The 25,686-nt window shown below is 34.4% G+C and overlaps 1 protein-coding gene across 1 annotated transcript in view; it reads left to right on the forward strand.

The window, feature by feature from the left end:
* The window catches only part of syngap1b (synaptic Ras GTPase activating protein 1b), a 132,677-nt gene that overhangs the window by 102,809 nt on the left and 4,182 nt on the right, over positions 1-25,686 (forward strand). The window contains exons 16-20 of the mRNA XM_067396877.1: positions 573-1,010; positions 2,798-2,974; positions 5,269-5,480; positions 15,111-15,183; positions 19,032-19,093. Of these exons, the coding sequence (XP_067252978.1) occupies positions 573-1,010; positions 2,798-2,974; positions 5,269-5,480; positions 15,111-15,183; positions 19,032-19,093 (962 nt within the window). The remainder of the gene's footprint in view (positions 1-572; positions 1,011-2,797; positions 2,975-5,268; positions 5,481-15,110; positions 15,184-19,031; positions 19,094-25,686) is intronic.

Below are 25,686 nucleotides of genomic sequence, written 5' to 3' on the forward strand. Positions count from 1 at the left end.
GTTTTTTCTAATGAGGAGAACATTTTAAGCTATGAATCTTGTATGATGTTTTTTATGGTACAAAGACATCTTATATGTGAAAAGATAAAGGAAAAATGTATTTCTCGTGTCATGACCCCTTTAACCTGATGGCACAACTGATCCCCGCTGGCGGGCCCAACGTCACTTTTTGCATTCACTGTATAGACAACTGTCCACAAATGTTACAGAAGTTAACAAATTATACATCTTTTGTCTATGGATGTAGTGTCAGTATCTGGTCTTGGTTTTATGATAGTCATGCTTCAGCAACAGTTATATAGTAATTTGTGTTAGAAATGCAAATGAAAACATGCAGATTCAAAACAAGACTTCATACCTTCATTATAAAACAGGGATCGTGAGATTAATCCAATCCATTCATTAAAGACAACATACAGTGAAAAACATTCAATAGCACTTTCTGTCCTTGAAAGCATTAAATCTGTAAAATATTGTTATATTATCTATTGCTTATGTCTAATTTCTGAGTAAATTGATTTAGAAATTAGTGACAGAAATGGTAGTTATTTAAGCATGTGTCTCATGATCAGGAGCAGCAGCAGATGGCAGGCATGGCATCACAGACCGGCACATCCCATTCATCACTAGCCACGCCTCCTTCCACCGTTCAGCCTGTCCGTCAAACCTCCATGGCTCCTCCCACACAGCGCATGAAATCGCAACCCTCACATCAGCTTTCCGTGAGTTCTGCCGCCGCCCCTGCGGCAAAAACCAGGCCGCAGAGCGGAAACCTGCTTCAGTCCCCGGAGTCCGGCTTCGGGGGCCGACAGCAAGGTCCTCGGCAGCAACTCTCCGTCAAAGACAGCACCCCCCCTGGCCTGCCGCATCAGCAGAGCTCCACCAGGGAGAGCCAGGGATCCCAGGGCTCTCAGGGCGGAACGCCACAGTCCACACAGCAATCGAAATCACATCAGGAACGGCAGCAGGTCCAGCAACAGCATCTGTTGAAGCCTACCATGAGCAAACAGGTGTCCGGATCAGAAACCATTCTTTCTATACCTGTTATCAAACATGTGATTGGTATATTTCTTTTTGTGTGTGATCTATTTAAAATTATTTTTTAAAAATCTTTTTCAAGTCATTTGTGATGGAAAGACATGGAAAAAGTGTGGCACCAATCAAAAAAAAGCCACCAAGTTGGCAATATTTTGATTGTCATTTTATAAAAAATCAGCGATATTTATCACACCACAATTTCTGAATGGAAAACAAAATTTGGTTATTTTAAATAAATATTTATTTCACTATAAAAAGAGATCTAAAATGCCACACAAGTTGTTTTTCACATGTTTTGCAGATTTTAATAATTAAATGCTTATTAAAGTTATTTAATAGATAATATCTTGTTAATTATACTTTTCACAAATTATTACATTTATTTATTTAAAAAACTCAGCAATATTTAGGAATATTTATCACACACAAAACTTTTTCACATTTTTGTGCAGATTTTAGAGCAAAATCTGCAGAATTCTGTGAAATGGATTTAAACATGCTAAAATGTGTTAAACAGAACTTAAAACACTACACTTTCATTGGTTGTAGATTGCATAATAAAATTAGCCAGCATACTTAGTAATTACATTTTTGTTCAAATAAATTAATACTTTTATTCAGCAAGGATGCATTAAATTGATCAAAAGTGGCAATAAAGACTTTTATAATGTTAGAAAATATTTATATTCCTGTTTTTTTTTTGTTTGTTTGTTTGTTTGTTTGTTTGTTTGTTTTCTTGTTTACTTTCTATACATCAAAGAATCCGGAATAAATTGATCTCGGTTTTCACAAAAATGTGAAGCATCACAAGATTTCCAATATTGATAATAATACTTTGCCAACATTTGTAATTATAAGAGTAATGTTTCTTGAGCAGCACATCAGCATATTAGAATGATTTCTGAAGGATCATGCACTAAAAAAAAAAAAAAAAAAAAATAACTTTCATAGTTGTTAGTTTATTTTTAGAGATTAAAGTGTTATTTTATGTGTTTTTTTCAGTAAGGGAAAGATGTTATTAGTTTATGTTAGTGTTTAATGTTCAGTTATGTTGAACATTTAGAAGACTTTCTGTAATGTTTCTGAATTTTGTTATGCAGAAGAGTGGTGGCTGTGTTGAGCACTCACATACGCATGTTTATATGATGGAATTCCTGAGTTTGTTCAAGTTGTTTTTGTTTTTTTTTGAGTGCATTTTGTAAAGCTAATAGTTAATTTAATAAGGTAAATTACATCAATAAATGTGTTCACCTCACGTAATAAATGTTTATAAATTTAACATAACGTTATTAAGTAAACTGCACATATACATATTATGTAACAATGACAAATTCAAATGATTTGTAGTACTTAGAGAAATATTGTCAGCTTTACTTGAATTTCTTTTGTTCATAAAACTAAATTTTTATTTTTATAAATTACTCAATATTGTTGCGTAGAACCAATTGACGCTGCTTTTTTGAGTAAATCCAACAATTCATTTTTTTGAGTGTGTGACACTGAAGCCTCGAGTAATGACGCTGAAAATTCAGCATTGCATTACATTAATAAATTGCATTTTAAAATGTATTCAAATAGAATTTTTTTTTTTTTAAATTGTAATAATATTTCATTTGTCATTTTTTCAAATAAATGCACCCTTGGTGAGCATAAAGACACCATTTTCAAAAACATTCAAAATCTCTCAACTGTGTAGTGAAAATATTGCAACCCAAATGCCTGTTTCCATACTTACATGATGTTTTGTTCTTTTCCTCAGGGCTCTTCCCAATCTCCAACCACTCTCAACCCCTCGACCCCTGCTTCTGAGCGAACGGTCGCCTGGGTGTCCAACATGCCCCATCTTTCTGCTGACATAGAGAGTTCCCGCATCGACAGAGAAGAATTCAAGCTAAAGGAGTATTCCAAGAGCATGGACGAGTCACGTTTGGACAGGGTGTGTTTCTCTGTTTCTCAACCAGCTATACTAGCTATGTGCTTTGGGTTTATTTTCATTAAACCAACAGATATTGCCATTTTAGAAGGCTGTCGTGATGTAAATGTTGTGAGCTTGTTCTTGTTCTAAACTCGAACTCGATTCCAACTCTGTCCTCGTGCAAATGAACCCGTCTCCGTATACCAAGTGTCCCAAGACACTCAGTTGTCTGAGTGCAGCTGTGTCTCAGCACACAAGTGTCAAGGAAATGCATATCATGTCTTTCACCTTGGCAACAGATGGTGCCTGATTTATGCATTATTTAAATATCAAATGAGAATGAACAGCCTTTTGCTGTAAACAGACTACAGGAGAGAGCAGCATGGGCTTTCAATCAGTACGTCCTGCCTGCTCTTTACCCTCTGTTCCCCTGTCTGGACGTTTGTGTAGAGGTGACACACAACCTTGTTTCATTGTTTCTCAGTGTGCCTATTAAAGGACAGTTTAATCTTCAAAATTTGCCATTAAAATCAGTTATGAATCAGCATCTTTTTGTACATTTTCTCATTCCCATGTGATTTGCAAGGAGAATTTGTTCATTTGCATTGACTGCAGTTGCCCACATAGGCAACATTTTCATGCATGAATGACACATTCCTTGCGGAAAAGCTGTAGGGAGCAAAACCATGCTTCCTTTTAAGTTGCAGAATTTTGGCCAAAATCTGAAAGTTGCTCATTATTGGAAAAACGAGCATCAAAAATTTCCACGTGATTTCTCCTGAGAGAAAAAAATCATCTTGAGCTTGTACGACAGCAAAAATCGCACCATGTACGCCCGGTTTTACTGTAATTTTATAACGTCTGCTGTGATAACTCTGTTCTCATATATCATGTCTAATTATATTTTGAAAGTGTTTTTAAAGCCATTTAATGGATAATATCTTGTTAATTATAATTTTCACATTTTAATACTTTATTTTTTTTTACTTATATTTAATTTTATTTAAATTTTTTATTAAACTTTTTCATTTAATACTTTCATTTTTATATATTTTTTTAAATGTTAATAATATTTTGAAAGTTTATTAAAGCCATTTAATGAATACTATTTTGTTAATTGTAATTTTCACAAATTATTCAGTTCATGTTTTAATAATTTCATTATAACATTTTTTATTAAATTTTTTTAATTTAATTTTTATTTTTACATTTATTTAATACTTTGCCTTTTTTTGAATGTTTTGTAGATTTTAATAATTTTTTGAAAGTTTATTAAAGCCATTTAATGGATAATGTCTTGTTCATTATATTTTTTCACAAATTATACTTTTAGTGTTAAATTATACAAATTTAATACTTTTGTTTTTACTTTTATTTAATTTTACTTTTTATTTATTATTATTTTTTTTAATTTTTACATTTATTTATTTATTTATTTTTTACAGTTTTTTGTAGATTTTAATAATATTTTGAAAATGTATTAAATCCATTTAATGGATAATACCTTTTTAACTATGATTTTTCACAAATTATTCAGTTCATTTTTTAATACTTTCATTATTACATTTTTTATTTAATTTTTTTAATTAAATTTTTATTTTTACATTTATTTAATACTTTACCTTTTTTTGAATGTTTTGTAGATTTTAATAATTTTTTGAAAGTTTATTCAAGCCATTTAATGGATAATGTCTTGTTCATTATATTTTTTCACAAATTATACTTTTAGTATTAAATTATACAAATTTAATACTTTAGTTTTTACTTTTATTTAATTTTACTTTTTTATTTATTATTTTTTTATTAAATTTTTACATTTATTTATTTATTTATTTTTTACAGTTTTTTGTAGATTTTAATAATATTTTGAAAATGTATTAAATACATTTAATGGATAACTCCTTTTTAACTATGATTTTTCACAAATTATTCAGTTCATTTTTTAATACTTTCATTATTACATTTTTATTTTTAATTAATACTTTTTTACATTATTACATTTTTATTTTTAATTAATACTTTTTTAACTTTTTTAAAAATTTAAACCATTTCGAAAGTTAATTAAAGCCATTTAATGGGTAATATCTTGTTAATTATAATTTTCACAAATTATTTTTAATACTTTTATTTAATTATATAGTTTTTTTTTTTTTTTTTTTTTTTTTTAATTTTTTTTAATACTGTTAGTTAGTCACTCATCAACACAGGAAACTAGTAATAGTTTAAATCCTTACTGCCTCAATGAAACCATCAAGATGAGGGTAACATCTGCTGTGATAACATGCCCACTGTCCTTGTCTCTTGTCTGGACGCAGGTGCGTGAATACGAGGAGGAGATCAACTCTTTGAAGGAGCGTCTGATGATGTCACACCGTAAGCTGGAGGAGTACGAGAGGAGGCTGTTAACTCAGGAGCAGCAGACCAATAAAATCCTGCTGCAGTATCAGAGCCGACTGGAGGACAGCGAGAGGAGACTGAGACAGCAGCAGATGGAGAAAGACAACCAAATTAAAGGAATTATTGACAGGTAATATGAAAAAAAGAGGCTGGAGAAACAGCAGTGGTCATGTGATCACACTCGCTGTGTACTCACTTACGGTTCCTTCCAAGCTCATTCGACGATGACCCCCTTAAGTAATTCTGTATAGAAATAGTGGCCCCAAAAAGCATTTGGACATTTAAGCCAAACTTAAAAATATCTGAATGTCATTGCATTAGATAACAAAATGTCAAAATGTGACATTCAAGAGACATTAATTAAAAGAAATATAGCACAAGTACTCTTTTCAAGCAAAGCATAAGTTCCAAGTGATAAAACATTATTTACACTAGCATTCATGTTTGGGGTTAGTAAGATTTTTTTACGTTTTTGAAAGAAGTCTCTTATTGCTCACCAAGGCTGCATTTATTTGATCAAAATATATTTTTTATGAGTATATTGGGAACACTTTACAATAAGATCTCATTTATTAACATTAGTTAATGTATTAACTACATACCTGCAAACCTTTTGAATCAAAATATGTCATTTATGTGAATCGTGTAGGGGTGTAAATCAGACAGTTCATCAAGATTCGATACAATATCGATTCTCATAGCCAGCGATTTGATATTTTCCGATACCTCAAAAAGTTCTGTGATACGATTATGATACGATTCGATTCTATCAATATTTCGATATTTTGAGCCGATTTTACACAACCAGTTAAATTTTTATTAACTCACAACTGCAACTAAAATATATAACAAACATTTATTTCAAAATTTCACATCCTGAACCCTGATTGGGACATCCACAAATAAAAAATTCACACAGTAATCTAATGACAGCTTATGACATGACAACAGTCAAGAAAGTATTTTAGTTCTGTGCTAAAATATGTAATGTCAAAAAATTATAAACAAGGAATACATATACACACACACACATAATTAAAATACATTTCTTTTAAATGTATAGCGCAGGTTTTTAATGAAGCAACAACATATTATATGTAAGGGTGAATTTGCAGGCACAATAAACCTCACAAGAATCGAAAATTGGCTACTTTCCCATAGACTGCAGACCATATACGTCTTGAGCTGTCGTGATCTTTCTTGGCGAAACATAATTATGTCATTAAAAATGTATATTATGTTATTATAAAAACTTCACTATGTGTAATTTATATATAAGCAGCTTACAAATCAATTAATTTTAACCTTTAATAATATAATGATGTACCAACTGTGGTTCCCTGTATAGTTTACAGCATTAGTTGAAACATTCTTTCTTTGAGGAAATTAACCATGCACTGCACCTGATAGGCCCCAAATTAATGAATATTGAATTGAAGGTAATCAAATTGAGATCAAATCGCAAGCTTCTGAATCAAAATCAAATTCAATTGTGAAATTTATGTCAATGCCCAGCCCTAGTGTCAATAAATGTTGTTTTGTTAGTTTTTTTACTTGAAGCAAATGTTGTTTTTTCCACTTATTTTCTTGTCAGAGTGCACCAGAATGCTTAGTTTACATGACAATCACAAAAAATCTCTCCTGGGTGAAGAATGCCCCCAGACCCCCCTACTACTCTTTACTTTGTAAACATGTCACCTTTTTCACCAGTTTGCAGGTATGTAACTAACATGAACTAACAACGAACAATACATTTATTACCATATTTATTCATCTTTGTTAATGCTAATAATACAGTTGTTCATTGTTTGTTCATGTTGGTTCACAGTAGTGTTGTTAAAAGTACAGACTGCGATAACAACTCGCTACTGACATTTTAAAAATGTGACGCTTTGAGCACTGTTGAGCGGATTCATAAACACCTCTGATTGGCCATTGTGTTCATGCACTCATCAGATCAAAAAAAAAATGTTGTAAAGACATATCAATGACGCTTACACAGAAAGCAGGCGTCTGTCAGCTGACCGTCCACTGATAGGCTTTCAAAATGCTCTCAAATTCAAACACTTCTGTGTGCTTTCAAAGGCTCAAATGCATTGATCATTGTAGCCAATCACAGACATATTTGTTTAGCGTGTGAACACAATGGCCAATCAGAGATGTTTACGAATCCACTCAACAGTGCTCAAAGCATCACATTGCAGTACTGACTTGGTATCGAAGTCAGTACTTTTGACAACTAGTTCACAGTGCATTAACTAATGTTAACAAATACAACTTTTATTTTTAAATATGTAATCGTAAATGTTGAAATTAAAGGGATAGTTCACCCAAAAATGAAAATTTGATGTGTATCTGCTTACCCCCAGTGCATCCAAGATGTGACTTTTTTTCTTCAGTCGATCACAAATTATGATTTTTAACTGCAACCGCTGCCGTCTGTCAGTCAAATAATAGCAGTAGATGGGAACTTCAACTATAACAGTAAATAAAACTTGCTTAGACAAATCAAAATTAAAACCTGCGGCTTGTGACGACACATTAATGTCCTAAGACACGAAACGATCGGTTTGTGCGAGAAACCGAACATTATTTATATAATTTTTAACTCTAATACACCACTATGTCCAACTTCGTTCAGCTTCCTGTTAGTGAGGTCAAAAAACGCGTTGTGATGACGGAAGTGATCTCGCCCATATACTTCAATGAGCGCGAGACATCACTTCCGTTGTCAGAGCGCGATCAGACCTCACTAGCCGGAAGTTGAACGAAGTTGGACATAGTGGTGTATTAGAGGTAAAAAATTATATAAATACTGTTCGGTTTCTCGCACAAACCGATCGTTTCGTGTCTAAGGACATCAATGTGCCGTCACGAGCCGCAGGGTTTAATTTGGATTTGTCTATGGAAGTTTTTTCGACTCTTATTGTTCAAGTTCCCAATCACTGCTATTATTTGACTGACATACGGCAGCGGTTGCAGTTAAAAATCATAATTTGCGTTCGACTGAAGAAAAAAAGTTCTCTACATCTTGGATGCCCTTGGGGTAAGCAGATAAACATCAAATTTTCATTTTTGGGTGAACTATCCCTTTAACATTAACTGAGATTAATAAATGCTGTAGACATATTGTTCATTCTTAGTTCATGTTAACTAATGAAACCTTATTGTAAAGTGTTATCAATATATTTTAAAATGTAATTTTAAAGCAGCTTTCAGTGTCACATGATCCTTCAGAAATCATTCTAATATGCTGATTTGCTGCTCAATAAATATTTCTGATTATTATCCATGCTGAAAACAATTATGTTGCTTCATCATGATACATTTTTTTTCAGGCTTCTTTTATGAATAGAATGTTCAAAAGAACAGCATTTATTTGAGATAGAAATCTCATGTAACATTATAAAAGTCTTTACTGTCACTTTTTATCAATTTAAAGCATCCTTGTTGAATAAAAGTAATAATGTCTTTCAAAAATCTTACTGACCCCAAACGTTTCAATGGTAGTTTATACTGTTCAAAATGAAGACAGCATTTTTGGGGGGTTGTTTAGAAAGCAATGTACTTGTTTTTGAAGGTGTTTGTTTGCAGATGCATGCTCTGATAGTTTGTTTGACATTCAAGACATTTTTAATAATGGCACAGATTTCCAAATACTTATTAAGGTCACTGTATATATGTTTTATACATTTTACAAGGGGTTTGTCTGCCATTTATGTATAATAGTTTCACCACATCTCTACACATGGACTTCTCATTCTTGTAATTGTCGTGATGTGTGTCATCACAAAGCTATTTTTTAATTGATGAACTGGGTTTATTTCCTTCCTGTTGTTGTTTTTGTTTCTTTTCACCATTTTTATTACTCTGTTATTTGGATTCTTTGCGGCTTTGTGAATCTACAGAGACGCATCTCCCAATATTTTGCTTCACTGTTATAAATGACATCACCCCACCCATTGGTTGATGAAATGATGATGTAACTTCCTGTAATGCAGCATTTACTGCATATTTTGTGTCACAGAGTATATTGCTATTTCAATCCAATTCTAGGAATGAAGACATGGAGTGAAGACACTCAGATGGTGAAGGGAGACCTGGGTTCTTACTCCCAAAAGGCCATAAAAATATAAATCATCATCTCTTCCTTCCTTGACGTGTGTTAGTGCAATACCTTTTTCTGGAATGTTCTCAGGACGAACAGGATGTGTTTGTAATTGAGGCAGTCATATGTTTGCAGTATTGTTAATGTATTTGTCATTTTAAGCACTGCCGTCTGAGGAAACAAGTTTGACATGAACAGAGTGTCATAAATTGTGCTTAAGCTGAAAAGAAATTGTTTTATGAATTGCTAATGTTTAAAGAACTTGTTCAGAAAGAAAAAAAGCCATTTTCAAAAGCTCTTACAAGGATCATTCATCCATTAATAGAAATTTTGTGATTATTTATTCACCCTCATGTGTTTGCAAACCTGTTAATATTTCAATGAAACACAAAAGGAGATTTTTTTTTTTTAATCTTCACACAGCTTTTTTTATCTCTCAAGCTCCAATAAGGATAAAAACACCATAAAAGCAACATCAACTTTTGTGTTTAACAGAAAAAAAGACGGTCGTGCTGGTTTAAGAATGAGATGAGGGTTTGTAAATGATGATGCAATTTTCATTCATTAGGCTGATTCGATCCTTTAATGAGTGAAAATCTGTGTAGCTGTAATAATAAAGTATTTAGGCAAGCCTTTATTTGGCTTCTACATATTTGTCCTGAAACAGAAACGGTGCTGGGGATTTCTCTTCCAAATAACCATCAGTAATTGTAGCAGAACATAATGGGCCTGTTTACACCTGGTCACTTCATGCATCTTCTCTGATCAAATAGCCCTCTGAAACACATTCGAGACGGATTTAAAGGTCCACTGAAGTGCCTTGGAAAGCGCAGCATTATTCAGTGTGGTGATGTAATTTCATCTGAAACAGGAAGACAGGGCGGGACATATTGAACAGCTCCTCCCCTTTTTTAAAATAGCCAATAGTGTTTTGTTTATATCACAGCTCAGCCAGAGCTGTTGAATTCAGTAAAGCCTCAGTTTCCTTCTAAACTCTCACCGTTTCTCCTCCATATCGCTTTAAAATAAAGCATTCTGTGCAGAATTCAAATGGGTCCGATACATTGTCCGGTCTGCGCCGACTCGCGGATATGTGCTATCGTGTCTCTCTCAGACTCTGTGCACTCTGTGGCAATTTGCGTGACACTAACGTGAAACCAGACTTCATTCGCCTTAATGGAAAGCATATTTACACTGTCTGAATCGTTCGCTATCCTTTATATAATGCAATATGCATTCATCATGTAGAAAATAGTAAATGTGTGAACAAGTGACCGATTTTAGCTGCAATTTCATGGTCTATTTATAATGTAGGGGGCGGGGCGCTTTAGATTCTATATAGCATCTGATTTGATCTGACGAAAAGCTGAAGTCTGCGGTGAAGTCATGAAAATCCATTTTAGCGGAGGTGAGAGACTGTACGTTTTTAATGCTTATATCTCCAAAAATTTTGGAGCACACCAGCTTATTCATTACTTTAAGGCTAACACATGAATACTAAAAGCTAAAAAACGTACATTTTGATTTCAGGTGGACTTTAACTCCCTGAGGTCTGAAAACGCGCCGGCGCGTTTTGCAGGATTTTTTTCGGATCGCTCAAACCACTTCAGGAGGTGGTCTGGGATGCATTCCAGTCAAACCTGAACAAGTCTAAATGCATCTGGTTGTTGAAACCAATTTTATTCCTCCCAAAAATGCTAAAAAATAAACATTTGAGAGCGTGTTATAGGCTAAATAACATGTTCTAGCCAGATGTGACAGCGCTGCTGCATCACGCATCTCTGCAGATGAGCAGCTGGGTTTCTCTTCAGCAAGCAGACGCACAAACTGCCACAAATGAAAGTAAAAGCAAGTCTCAGATGTGCAAAAACACAATCATCTTCATTAAACGTAATGAAAAGTAATGATCTTAGCAGTGCTGTTGCCGCACTCTCTTCTATTGCAGTCTTTGATTTTGAAATTTGCTACACTGTAAAACTCAATAAGTTCAGAATGCTCAAAACATTTAAGTAAACTAACTCATTTTTTTAAGTTAGTAGAACTTAAAATTTTTGTGACAAGTGGGGCATGGCCGAGAGCCATGGAAGTCGAGCGAGGTCAGCGTGCTGCACAGGTGTTTCTCATTAACAATCACATCACAATCACGTCTCTCATTAACATCCCTTCGTTCCCACAGTTCTCAGCCTCGCCCAACTCATGTTAATTACATACACTTCATTTACATAAACATCACATTCAGATCTTGGTTAAATGTTAGATAGCAAATAACACATGCTATTATAACTATAAAAAAGACTGTCATTATATACTGTATATAATCAAACAACATACAGTATATATGGTCCTAAAGTTTTGCAGCTCATCCTCAACCTAACCACAGACTCTCTTCAGCACAATGGTAACCCTACAAAACTAATATAACAGAACCCCTTGTAAACCGCAACACAACACAACATTAAACACTAACTTATGTTTCCCTATGTTAATTTTGTGCAAAAACACACAAAATAACACTTAATTTCGACATTTATTTTCCTTATACAGTCTGATGCAAAATTCAATCATATTAAGTTCAGCTTATTACAATCAAATTTTGAGTTCACGCAACTTTTTTATATCAAGTACAATCAACTTTAGTTATTATTTGAGTGGAACAAACTCATTTCATTTCATTAATTTCACTGTTCAGTTTTACAGTGTGATGACCAATAAAATGTAGCTCATATTTGTTGCTATCGGTGACGTGAACTCCATTAAATCTGCATATAGTGTGGGAATTGAAGTTCGAAATTATATCTGTTTTGCAGAGGCACATTTACGTGGCCCAGTGTTAATGTAATCTATTTGATAAATCAGATAGCTATCTGATCAATGAAACCACATGAAGTGATCAGGTGTAAACAGGCCCATTGAAAATACACATAATCGTCTCTTCCTGAACTACCTTCACTGTGTTCTGGAACATACTGTGTGATGAGTGTCTCATCAGAAGAGATCATATTTCAGATGTTCATGTTTTCCATATCTCTATGTGCTATCACAAGAACAGCGATCTCATGTGTCAACCACTCCTCATCACATTTGGATTTCAGTTGTCCAGGCATTGCAGGAATATCAGTCTGTGTCATTTTGAAATATGCAATAAAAGCAGATATTTCCAAGCTTCAGAAAGAGGCTTGTGTTTACTTGTATTCAAATACAAGCCACATATGATTTCTAATATTCAAACTCATGACTGAATCTCACAAAACATGGTCCAGGTCATGTTTCATTCTAAAATCAATAGAAAAATATTAATTTAAGGCAGTGCAACAAATACCATGATATATATATATATATATATATATATATATATATATATATATATATATATATATATATATATATATAATGTATGTGTATATATATGTATGTGTATATATATGTATGTGTATATATATGTGTGTGTATATATATGTGTGTGCATATATATATATATATATATATAAAATATATATATATAGTATATAATTGAAATAAGTATTTGTATATCATGGTATTTACTGCACAGCCTTAAATTTATGCTGGTTTTTATTTATTTATTTATTTATTTATTTATCTATCTATTTTTAAAAGTCATAATGCAAAATACAAAATAAGCTTAATTATCTTTATGCAAAATCTAATATTTTTTTCTTTTGATTTTAGGGTGAAATTTGACCTGGATTTGTTTTCATCCTCATAGATGAATATTAACATAACAAATCAGTATTGCATTGAGTGTGTTTTGGTTATTTTCAATGTACAATGGCAAGACGATACAGTATAAAATATTAAACATGAGGTAAGTGAGTTGTCGTGCTTACGAATATCTTAGTTTGTGTGGTGCTGTTTGTGAAATAAACATAGAGATATGAATTATAGATCAAGAAACATAAAGAATGAATTAATTTAGGACTGAAATAAATTCTTAGAAAATCTCTTTTGTAATGTGATGTTGATTATAAATAATAATTTTGAAGAATATGGAATGTTTGCACTGAAATAAGCCTTTTTAGCCTTTTTTGTTTTCCACTGTTAGTCTTTCATATATTGGATTGATGTATAAAAATGAGTGTATTAAATAATCTATACTGTTAGAAAAGACATTGCTTCCCTATAAATTCTTTTAAAAGCTATTTATTCAAAAATATAGAGCATAGAATCATATATATTCTGTATACGAGATTATATATATTTAACTCTTGTAGCCAAACTGTGTGCAATAAATAACTGTAGCGATGACAAATAGCACAATGAAGGTTTATTAATGATTCCCTCTCTGACCTCTGCTTGTGAAATGTGACCCCATGACCTTTTGTCTGACCTTTGTTAATAAACAATCACATTGTTGCATATAAAACAGGCCTGAGCATATCTGGAATAAATTAGATGCTTCTGTCTGTTTTAGAAGTCTTGAAGCACTACATTTGTCTTTGTTTTATTTTTTATTTTTGCATTTGAATTTTGTACAAGCAATATAAAAAATGTACATTTATCAATGGAATAAAATATCCAATTGTATTGTTTTAAAACCTAAACTGTGGAATTCATTATTTACTAGAATAAATGCTAAAGACTAGAATAAGTTAAGACCTGTTCACACCAAAAAAAGATAACTAGTCCACATAAGTGTTTATTATAAGAACATGCTGCAGTTTTTTCATCTGCCGCTTTAAATGTTCGAGCTCTTTTGAGCAGGATGGATTCTGATTGGTTGTCAATGTCTTTATCGTTCATCAACTGAAAAAAAAAAACATCGTTCTGAAAGCGATTCCAGCTATATAGTTTCTCTGTGCTGTTATAGTTGTGGTGTGAACTTTGCTATTCTTTTTCATTAGAATGAATGGTTATCGTGCTTGGTGTGAACGATCCTTTTTCTGCAATAAATAAATGTGTCATTCATGACTATTTCATATCATATCAAAACAGTGTCTCCAAACTGGCTCAATGATACCCATCCAATGAAACCTTTCATATTCAACCCAGATGCACACATGTAATATCACATGATTTCCCATATACCGTCATGTGCTCGTGTCGTCTTGTCAACATAAATCAAACCAAACACATCATTCCCTAGAAAGCCATCATTCACTTGATAATCACACCAATATCCGGCTCATTAAAGTGCTTCGTTTTGCTGCCACTTGTGCCTAAAAACAGCATCTGATGTGATTTCCAAAGAGGAAACGTTCATGTGGAGATATGAAAACATCCCTGTTTTTTGTGTATGAAACCGAACGTCACTTTGATACGCGCTGGCGGCCATTTCAATGGCGTGTAATTGCTGAAATAAGCTGCCAGTGAAAGCGGCAGCCGTCGTTAGAAGCCATACTATGTGGCCCATTTTCATTTATCAGCTCACTTATTCCCATGGGATGATGGAAATATGTCATAATGACATAATATGGCATGCTTCTGATAGAGTTTTTCACAGTATGCTTTCCAGATTGGAGCCAATGCAAACTAGTATTGTTTATACCACAATCAAAGCATTTAGATATGATATTTGTGGCAGATGAACACTTATTGTTGATTGTCTGATCTCAATATTGTCTGTGTGCTTTGTAACTAATAATGTCTCCCTCTTTCACCCTTTCTTTCTCCCTCGCTTTCTTGTTTTCCGTGAAGACTCATGGCTGTGGAAGACGAGCTGAGGGTAGGGGTGGTGCCTGAGCACAAACCCAGGATATTCGCAGACCAGGTCTGTCTTCTTATTCTTTTTCTCTGTCAATTTCTCCTGGACCGTTCTGTCCGTGTCTGTCCATCTGCGTCCCCGCTGGAATGTGTCTTTGCTTGTTTGCTATGCCTGTCTGAACGCTTTACAGGACTGCCGTATTATTTTCAGTAGGTCAGCACTCACAGATTTGATCCACTTGAGGAAGAGCAGCACTGAAGGAAGCATCCTGATGCTATAGGAATGTTTTATTGCTCAGATGGTGATCTTTTTCTAAGCTCAGGAAACTTAAAGTATCAAATTTTCCTTGATCTTTTGATTTGAGAGTTTATTGTTCGATGAAAACACACAGTAACTTTGTGCTAAAAAAATTCATCAGGTCATAAACCCAAAATGTTAACATTTAACCACCCATGACCATACACTACCGTTCAAAATATGTTTTTGAAAAGAAGTTTCTTATGCTCACTAAGGCTGCATTTATCTGATCGTAAAAACAGTAATATTGTGAAATATTTTTAAATAACTGTTTTCTATTTAAATATATTTTAAAATGTAATTTATTCCTGTGATCAAAGCTGAATTTTCAGCATCTTTACTCCAGTCTTCAGAGTCACATGATCCTTCAGAAATCATTCTAATATGAAACATTTCTTATTATTAGCAATGTTGAAAACAGCTGTGCTGCTTAATATTTTTGTTGAAACCATGATATGTTCCCCAAGGATTCTTAAATGGATGTTCAAAAGAACAGCTTTTATTTGAAATAGAAATCTTTTGTAACATTATAAATATCTTTACTGTCACTTTTGATCAGTTTAATGCATATTTGTGGAATAAAATTATATATTTCTTTTAAAAAATATTACTGAGCCCTAAACTTTTGAACAGTAGTGTACATTAAAAAGAGGATTTCAGGGGGGAAAATATAATAATCAAAATATTCAAGATATTATTTATGTTTCATTTAAGTATGAATTATTAAGATGGTTCCCCTAAATTACAAAGAAAAACAAATAGAAACCAATGGGACAACTGTTATCACATCAAAAGAATATAGAGCTATAAATTAAATTAAATTAAATTATTAAATGTTTGAGTTCATAGATTTGAGTACAGATATCTATTTATTTTCATATCTTGACAAAATCTGAGCAGTTCGAGATCTTATCTGAAACTCTCTATTTTGATAATTGCTGTCTTTTCTTATGAGAAACATCAGTCTCATTTTGCTCTCCACTTAAAGGTTCCCTAGAATCAAAAGTTTAATTTACCTTGGCATAGTTGAATAACAAGAGTTCAATACATAGAAATGACATACAGTGAGTCTCAAACTCCATTGTTTCCTCCTTCTTGTGTAAATCTCATTTGTTTCAAAGACTTTCGAAGAACAGGCGAATCTCAACATAACACCGACTGTTACGTAACAGTTGGGATCATTAATATGTACGACCCCAATATTTGCATATGCCAGCCCATGATCGAGGCATTAGACAAGGGCAGCCAGTATTAACGTCTGGATCTGTGCACAGCTGAATCATCAGACTAGGTAAGCAAGCAAGAACAATAGCGAAAAATGGCAGATGGAGTGATTATAACTGATATGATCCATGATTAGATAATGTACTGTTAAATGTTGTTAAAGTTACCATCGTTTCTTACTGTATTCACAGAGACAAGAGAGCCATCGCTATTTTAATTTTTAAACACTTGCAGTCTGTATAATGCACAAACACAACTTCATTCTTTATAAATCTCTCACGGAGCACTATCAAACTCGTTCAGAATCAAATGTAAACATCCAAATAAATACAATACTCACATAATCCAACGCATGCATGCAGTATGCATGACAAACATCTTGGAAAGATCCATTTGAGGGTTATATTAGCTGTGTGAACTTTGTAAATGCACTGTTTTATAGTCGAGAGCTCAGGGGGCAAGGAGCGCGATTTAAAGGGGCCGCAGCCTGAATCGGTGCATAGTTAATGATGCCCCAAAATAGGCAGTTAAAAAAATTAATTAAAAAAAATCTATGGGGTATTTTGAGCTGAAACTTCACAGACACATTCAGGGGACACCTTAGACTTATATTATATCTTGTAAAAACTGGTTCTAGGGCACCTTTAATCTTAACGCTGTCTACTTTTGAGGTATTATACTGTAGATTTTTTTTTTTTTTCAATGAGATAGATCCAGAAATACTTTTTGCTTAATAATTTTGGGAGCATTATTTGCTCAGTGTTGCCTTACCTCGAGTGGAGAAATATTTAGTTAAGCATTAGTACCTTCAGTAAAGATGTCAAATGCTTCATGTTTCTTTCCATGTGTCATCCCTCGGTTTTTTTTATGCTTTGATTTCTCATAAATGGTGCATCGCTGTACTGTATGTTACAACAAACACCAAATTCTCAGCAGTTCCAGTCTGTGCACAGAATCTCCAGCTGTATCTAAATCGACTTCCAATGTGACTTTGAAAAGAAGAAAATCAATAATCCTGTTTCTGACAAGATAAGATGAGATAAAACGAGCAAGTTGAGTATGAGCTGCACGTACAACTCAGGGATCAGGGAAGCTGCTGAGTAGACAGAATTACCTCAGATGGACGTTCAGCACAGTCAGCACAGAAGAATACAATTAGTGTGTGAAAGAAAGATGAAGCTCTATAGAGGTGGGCATCAAAAGATGCTTGGAAGAGGTGCAACTGCAGGGTTTCAGAAGGAAACATTATTTTTTAACATGTTTTATGTTTATGTTTAAATCACCCAAATGTGGTTGGTTAAAAACATCTGGGCCTCACCTTATAATATCCTTTAATCTGATGATTAGGAAATGCATGAAACGGAAGAAACTCCCCTATTATGATGTATAGCCAAGTGAAATGGCTTCTCAAACAAGGAAAAAATGTAGGGAGGGACTTGATTTTGTCCATTGGGAATTGATTGGATGGTTGTGGTTTGCCATTGGTGGATCTCATGAGTGACATATTGCCCTGCCCTCACACCGGTAAATGTTATCAGAGAAGAGATAACACTGAGAGAGTGAGGGGAAGTTATTTTGATTCAAGATTACAAGGCCAAATTAAAATAATGATTTGCACAGATAAATAATTTACAATAAACACTACAATATTCCATACATAAAGTGAGAATTGTTGGTTTTGATTTCATGGTGACTTTAGTCATTTGAATTAAATTCAATTAATAAACAATTGTTATAAAATATCTTCCTTTTTTAAATGATTATAAAAACTTATAGAACTGATCATATTCTCTTCCAAAGCCGCTCTGATTTCAGCAAGAGAAGTTTGTGTTTGTAAAGTGCCCTGTTTTTGAACTGTCCCATAGTTTTTAATGATGCGTCTCTGTCAGTTCTGTGTTTGCTCATGTGCTTGGCAGACGTTTACACGCTGTTTGTTTTTGTTCTGCTGTTTTTTCCCGCCACTTTTATTATGTCAGGTGCTTTGAGCCAGTAGCATGTCCCTGTTCGCAAATGATTCAGATTTTAAGAGCTGAAGAATAATTCTGTTGAATTTGTAGAGATTTTGTTTATCTTGTAGCTGCATGTTGGCTGCAAAATCATTATGATGACCAACATGGCACTGAGAGCTTCAGCACAGATTTTGTTTGCCTTTTACTATGTGGTGAGGTTTGTGTGTGTAATTTGGTGGACATTTAAATGTTTGTCTGGGAATTTGTGTGTATTTTTGTGTGCGCGTGTGCGTATGTCCACATGCATGCCGATCCCGTCTCACGGACAGTCGGACACACGCTCCCTTTGCCTGCTGTGCACAGGCCCACACCCTCACATACACACCTCTCTGTCCTCTCCTCTTCTCCTGTCGTGTGTTGATGAGATACGGTGATTTCTCTTAGGGGAGGCGGCAGTCCATCCTAGTGCAGCCCCGCCTTGCACCCGTCCCACTGCGAATGCAAAGGTAATGACTCACCTGACTGTGACCCGCCCACTCCACCTCTGTCTCCTCCCACATCCACTGTATGTACACTAAACTTGTTCACGCACACACACACACACACACACACACCGCACCTCGCCTGCACAAAATCATATGCACCTCTACTTCCCAGTCAGCGTTAATTATACTAGAATGAGAAGCCTTATTTTATGTAGGCCTTATGTAGTTTGAGGAGTTTAAAAAGAGATTTGAAGATTAGATAGATAGATAGATAGATAGATAGACAGACAGGTGGACAGAGAGATAGATGGATAGATAGACAGACGGACAGATAGATAGATGGATAGATAGACGGACGGACGGACAGATAGATAGACAGACAGACAGATAGATAGACAGACAGACAGATAGATAGATAGATAGATAAACAGACAGACGGACAGAGAGATAGATGGATAGATGACAGACTGACAGAGAGATAGATAAACAGACAGACTGACAGAGAGATAGATAAACAGACAGACTGACAGAGAGATAGATAAACAGACAGACTGACAGAGAGATAGAAAGACAGACAGATAAATAGATAGTTAGACAGATGATAGATAGACAGACAGATAGACAGACAGACAGACAGACAGACAGACAGACAGACAGATAGATAGATAGATAGATAGATAGATAGATAGACAGACAGACAGACAGACAGACAGACAGACAGACAGATAGATAGATAGATAGATAGATAGATAGATAGATAGATAGATAGATAGATAGATAGATAGATAGATAGATAGATAGATAGATAGATAGATAGATAGATAGATAGATAGATAGATATACAGATAGACAGACAGACAGAGAGATATATAGATAGACAGAGAGAGAAAGAGATAGACAGACAGATAAATAGATAGTTAGACAGATGAGAGATAGACAGATAGACAGGCAGACAGACAGATAGATAGATAGATAGATAGATAGATAGATAGATAGATAGATAGATAGATAGATAGATAGATAGATAGATAGATAGATAGACAGAGAGAGAGATAGACAGACAGATAAATAGATAGTTAGACAGATGATAGATAGATAGACAGACAAACAGACATACAGACAGACATACAGATAGATAGATAGACAGACAGACAGACAGACAGAGAGATAGATAGACAGACAGATAAATAGATAGTTAGACAGATGATAGATAGATAGATAGATAGATAGATAGATAGATAGATAGATAGATAGATAGATAGATAGATAGATAGATAGATAGATAGATAGATAGATAAACAGACAGACAGACAGACAGGCAGAGAGATAGAGAGATAGATAGACGGACAGAGAGATAGATAGATAGATAGATAGATAGATAGATAGATAGATAGATAGATAGATAGATAGATAGATAGATAAATAGACAGACAGACAGATAGATAGATAGATAGATAGATAGATAGATAGATAGATAGACAGACAGAGAGATAGATAGACAGACAGATAAATAAATAGATAGTTAGACAGATGATAGATAGATAGATAGATAGATAGATAGATAGATAGATAGATAGATAGATAGATAGATAGATAGATAGATAGATAGATAGATAGATAGATAGATAGATAGATAGATAGATAGATAGATAGATAGATAGATAGACGGACAGAGAGATAGATGGATAGATAGACAGACGGACAGAGAGATAGACAGACAGATAGATAGATAGATAGATAGATAGATAGATAGATAGATAGATAGATAGATAGATAGATAGATAGATAGATAGATAGATAGATAGATAGATAGATAGATGGATGGATGGATGGATGGATGGATGGATGGATAGATAGATAGACGGACAGAGAGATAGATGGATAGATAGATAGATAGATAGATGGATAGATAGATAGACAGACAGACGGACAGAGAGATAGACATACAGATAGACAGACAGATAGATAGATAGATAGATAGATAGATAGATAGATAGATAGATAGATAGATAGATAGATAGATAGATAGATAGACGGACAGATAGATAGATAGATAGATAGATAGATAGATAGATAGATAGATAGATAGATAGATAGATAGATAGATAGATAGATAGATAGATAGATAGATAGATAGATAGATAGATTTCATTTTGAAGAAGAAAAATAAACATAAAAACAAATGTAATGACATCATTTGGATACAAGTGCATTATCAAATGCTGAGTATCCTAAAAATCATTTTTGCTACCATGTCCCGATTCATAGAGATGCTGTTTTTGGGAGTTTGTTTGTTTGCTTTGCAGGAGGCTTCACCTCACATCCATGCAAAATGTCATAATTTCAGCATTTTCTGACATAAAATCGAAGTAGGCAGGGTATATGGCTCAGTGCAAGGCGAAGGATTTCTCATCACCATGTCCATTCTATCTACATCATCACCATTGCACTCTGAAACAGATGATGATGAATTCTGGGAAATCTCCGTATCTTTCTCCGTGCCACCCTGACAGGAGTCAGGGGTGGGTTATCAGCGTGCATGAGATCCCGGATGAGTGTGAGTGTATGTACGTGTTCATGCTTTTGTTGCGGTGTTTAGAGCGCTTCTGGTGGTTTACAATAGAAGTAATTGTGTAGACATTTGTGCATTAAGTGATGTGTAGCTGTTTCTCTAGTTTGTTGCATAGAAATGTAATGTTCATGGTTGCCTTAATAACTCATTTTTTACACCGTTTCTTTTGGCTAAATTAGGACATGAAACGTTCAAAGGCTGAATGAAAATGAAAGGTGAATGTGTGTGGTGTTACTCGATGTATTTGATGATTTAGTTTGCTCCAGATGATGTTTTAAAGGTTTCTGGGTGTAATTGCATCTAAAGAGCTGTAGAAACACATCAGAACCCTTTCTTTTGATTACCTAAATTACCTGACAGACCAATTCAACCAGGACTTCGATTTGACCACCCAAAGAAAAGCAATGGTTCCAGACAAAAGTGACCGTCGTATGAGTTGCAGTTCTGACAGAGATGCACCCTTTACTCCTGTTGTCGTCATCACTTGTCTTTGTTTAGTGTTGCAGCTAGCTCCAAACCTCCGTTCCCCAACGCTAATTCCATATTCATTCTCAAATACTAGGTTCTGATTGAGAAGAGAAAGAAATTGCACCAAAACAGAGTCAGACTGACTTATGTTAGCAAAGCTAGCCACTTCGCTAATGTAACAGTCTGGAACCAAAGCAAATTCCTTGGTGTTAAAAACATAGAACCTATTAAAGTTGAGCCCTTCACTTATAATTCTTGTAAGAATGAAGTCAAACACGAGTATCAGGTGAGTATATTTAGAATGGTAAAACATATTATCAACAAATGTGAAGTAAGCAAATGTTGTTGTCATGTTGTTTTGTTGAGTTTCTCATGCATTAGCCTCAGCTTTAACTTTAGGTTGATTTAACTCCAATGTTTCCACCCCAATACAGACTTCACTGAAAAGGACTGATCATGATGAAAAACACACTGAACATGATTTAGATATAAAATGAGCTGAGGCTGCTTTTGGCACTGCACTGCACCTCTGTAGGTAAGATTAGAAGATAAGAGCAAAATAAAAATGGTGTCTCTCCACTATATGTGAATCTTAGCCCAGCCACACATGGCAAAAAAAAATCTGAAAGTCAAAGTCAAAAGTCAGTTTTTTTGGTGGCAGACATGGGCTTGAGGTTGTTTTCACACTTGAGCCTCTGTTATGGAGCGGACCCAAGTTCAATATAATTTAACCAGCAATGAAACTACTGTAAATATAGTAAAAAAAAAAAAAAAGTGTTAAACACAGAATACTATATCTGACCTGTAATATATTAGCCAAAATATTTCTTAAATAAATAAAACTTAAAAAGTTTATAACAAAATTATCAGACTAATACAAATATTCTGATAGAAAACATGATACATCATTTGCAATGCTTTCAGTGTGACACTTTCTGCAGGTTACATAATTACACCAGTAGGTGGCAACAAGTGACTGTGTTTTCTGTTATGAGTGATTCACTGAATCTTTCTCAACCAATTTGTTCAAAAACACATATTCATTTAGGCACAAAGCAAGTACACTCCATATGAGTGAGTCATTGAATCATTCACTCAAACAATTAGTTCAAAAACACTAATTCCTTTAGGTATGAAACCAGGTCTGTGTTTAAGTCCACTCTTTTATGCCCTTCCCTCACTAACTTCCATCTGTCTCGTTCACTCGGATGTACATCATTGCTTACACTGCATGAGTGCCCACTGCTGCTGAAACCCTTGCAAGCGGTTTAAAAATGGAAGGCCCTAAGCCCTTGATCACTTGTGGATAAACTAAGTGTGAGCACTGCGAGTTGCTGTTGTCTCATCACAATCGTGTGGCATTGTGGTCTTTTGATCTGCCTGAAGTGTACAGAAGAGTAGACTAACTCCCTCAGTCAAAATCGAGGGGTCGAGGGTCGTCCAAATAAACTTCCCTAGTTCACTTGACAAAGTTGAACGGACTTCCCAAGGGGAAGTGCTTAGGGAAATTTGCGATAGGCTGCATCCAGAATCACATACTCATCTATATATATAGTATGTGACAAAAGAAGTGTATGTCTGAATTCACAGTACTCATTAATGAGTAGGCAAAAAGTTAACTATCCCATGTTTGTAAATGGCAGACGCAACTGATGCTGGTAGTTCACATGATAATGACAACATGGCGAATGTAGTATAGGGCCCAGCACAAGCTAGAGAAAGTTGGGCCCCCCTTGGTTCATGATCATGTTCCGGAGGACTCCCCCTTTGTCCATTTGTGATTTCGGCATGGGACCCCCTGAAAGCACAGCACCGCACCAGTTGCACCGCCCAAAGGACAGTCCATACTATACAAATTCATACTATATACACTTTAAAAAGCTTTTTTTTTTTTTTTTTTTTTTTTAAAATAAATAAATAAATAAATTAAGTTGTAATAACTTAATACAATTGTCTTGATAACTTCGGAAATTAGGCAGTGGATTTCTAGGTCCCAGCATGCTTTGCATAGGACTGGATAAGGAGAATAAATGTTGAAATTAAGTGTTAAATTAATTTATTTGTTAATTTATTTCTTTCCATTGTGCTGAAGAGAAGATACATATTGACTCTAAGCAATGACTATGCTAATGCCAATGACAAGTAATATCTTGGTCATTAAATTAAATTTGATTTGTACTGAAATAAATAAGATTAATTGGTTTCAGGGCTACAACTGGTAGTTGGAACAACTGAATTATTTTGAGTAATCAACTTAAAAATTTGTGTTTATGCTAAAAATTATTAAGTTCCTCAACTTAATGTAGCTTGTTGGTTGAACGTAAATTCACTCATAGTTGTCATAACTCAAAAAGAAATTATGCAAACTGTTTTTTTGTAGAGCCAACACATTATTTTTAGTGTGTAGACCATACATTTTTTAGTGGTCACAAAGTAATTACTTATTCAAAATAAGTACCTACTCAAGAGAGTATGCGATTTCAGATGCTGCCTATGTCTAAAAGTGGAGTTAAATGCAGCCCAGTACTGGCCATATGAGTGATTCAGTGAAGCATTTAACCAATTCGTTCAAAAACACTGATTCATTCAGGAACAAAACCGGCTACTTTGTGTTGAGAACGCGGATTTGAATAAATTTATAAGTTTGAAAAAAAAAAAAATAAGTTTCTCAGAATTGTGATGTTTGTCCAGAAAAACAGCACTCTTGCTTATGCGATGTTGCTTAATTAACAACCTGAGCGCATGGTACTTCTGTTTTTAAGGGTTAATAATAAAAACAATATGAACAGCACCTTCATTTTTTCCGACTTTTCTAGTTAATTGGTAAACATGTTGATGACACTATCATACAGCGTTTCGAAACAGAATTGTAACTTCAGATTCAGACCAAGTGTGAAAGCTCCCTGAAAATCTAAATAGTGGATCTGACACTGTTTTGGTTTGAACAAGTACATTTTGATATAAAATATCAAAATTGTATAATCATGCAATATAATATCAACTATTTTAAAGGAACACTGCACTTTTTTTGAAAATAGGCTCATTTTCCAACTCCCCTAGGAGTTAAACAGTTGAGTTTTACCGTTTTCGAATCCATTCAGCCGATCTCCGGTTCTGGCGGTACCACTTTTAGCATAGCTTAGCATAGTTCATTGAATCTGATTAGACCGTTAGCATCGCGCTTAAAAATGACCAAAGAGTTTAGATATTTTTCCTATTTAAAACTTGACTCTTCTGTAGTTAAATCGTGTACTAAGACTGACAGAAAATAAAAAGTTGTGATTTTCTAGGCTGATATGGCAAGGAACTATACTCTCATTCAGGTGTAATAATTGAGGAACTTTGCTGCCGTATCATGGCTGCAGCAGTGCAATGATATTACGCAGCGTCTCTCACAAACGTCTCCATGGTTGCACGGCACGTTCCCTGTGCAAGCAGGGGCTCACGGGCGCTGCGTAATATCATTGCACTGCTGCAGCCATGGTACGGCAGCAAAGTTCCTTGATTATTACGCCGGAATGAGAGTATAGTTCCTAACCATATCAGCCTAGAAAATCGCAACTTTTTATTTTCT

The sequence above is a fragment of the Chanodichthys erythropterus genome, chromosome 2 (assembly GCF_024489055.1).
Source record: "Chanodichthys erythropterus isolate Z2021 chromosome 2, ASM2448905v1, whole genome shotgun sequence".
Taxonomy (NCBI): Eukaryota; Metazoa; Chordata; class Actinopteri; order Cypriniformes; family Xenocyprididae; genus Chanodichthys; species Chanodichthys erythropterus.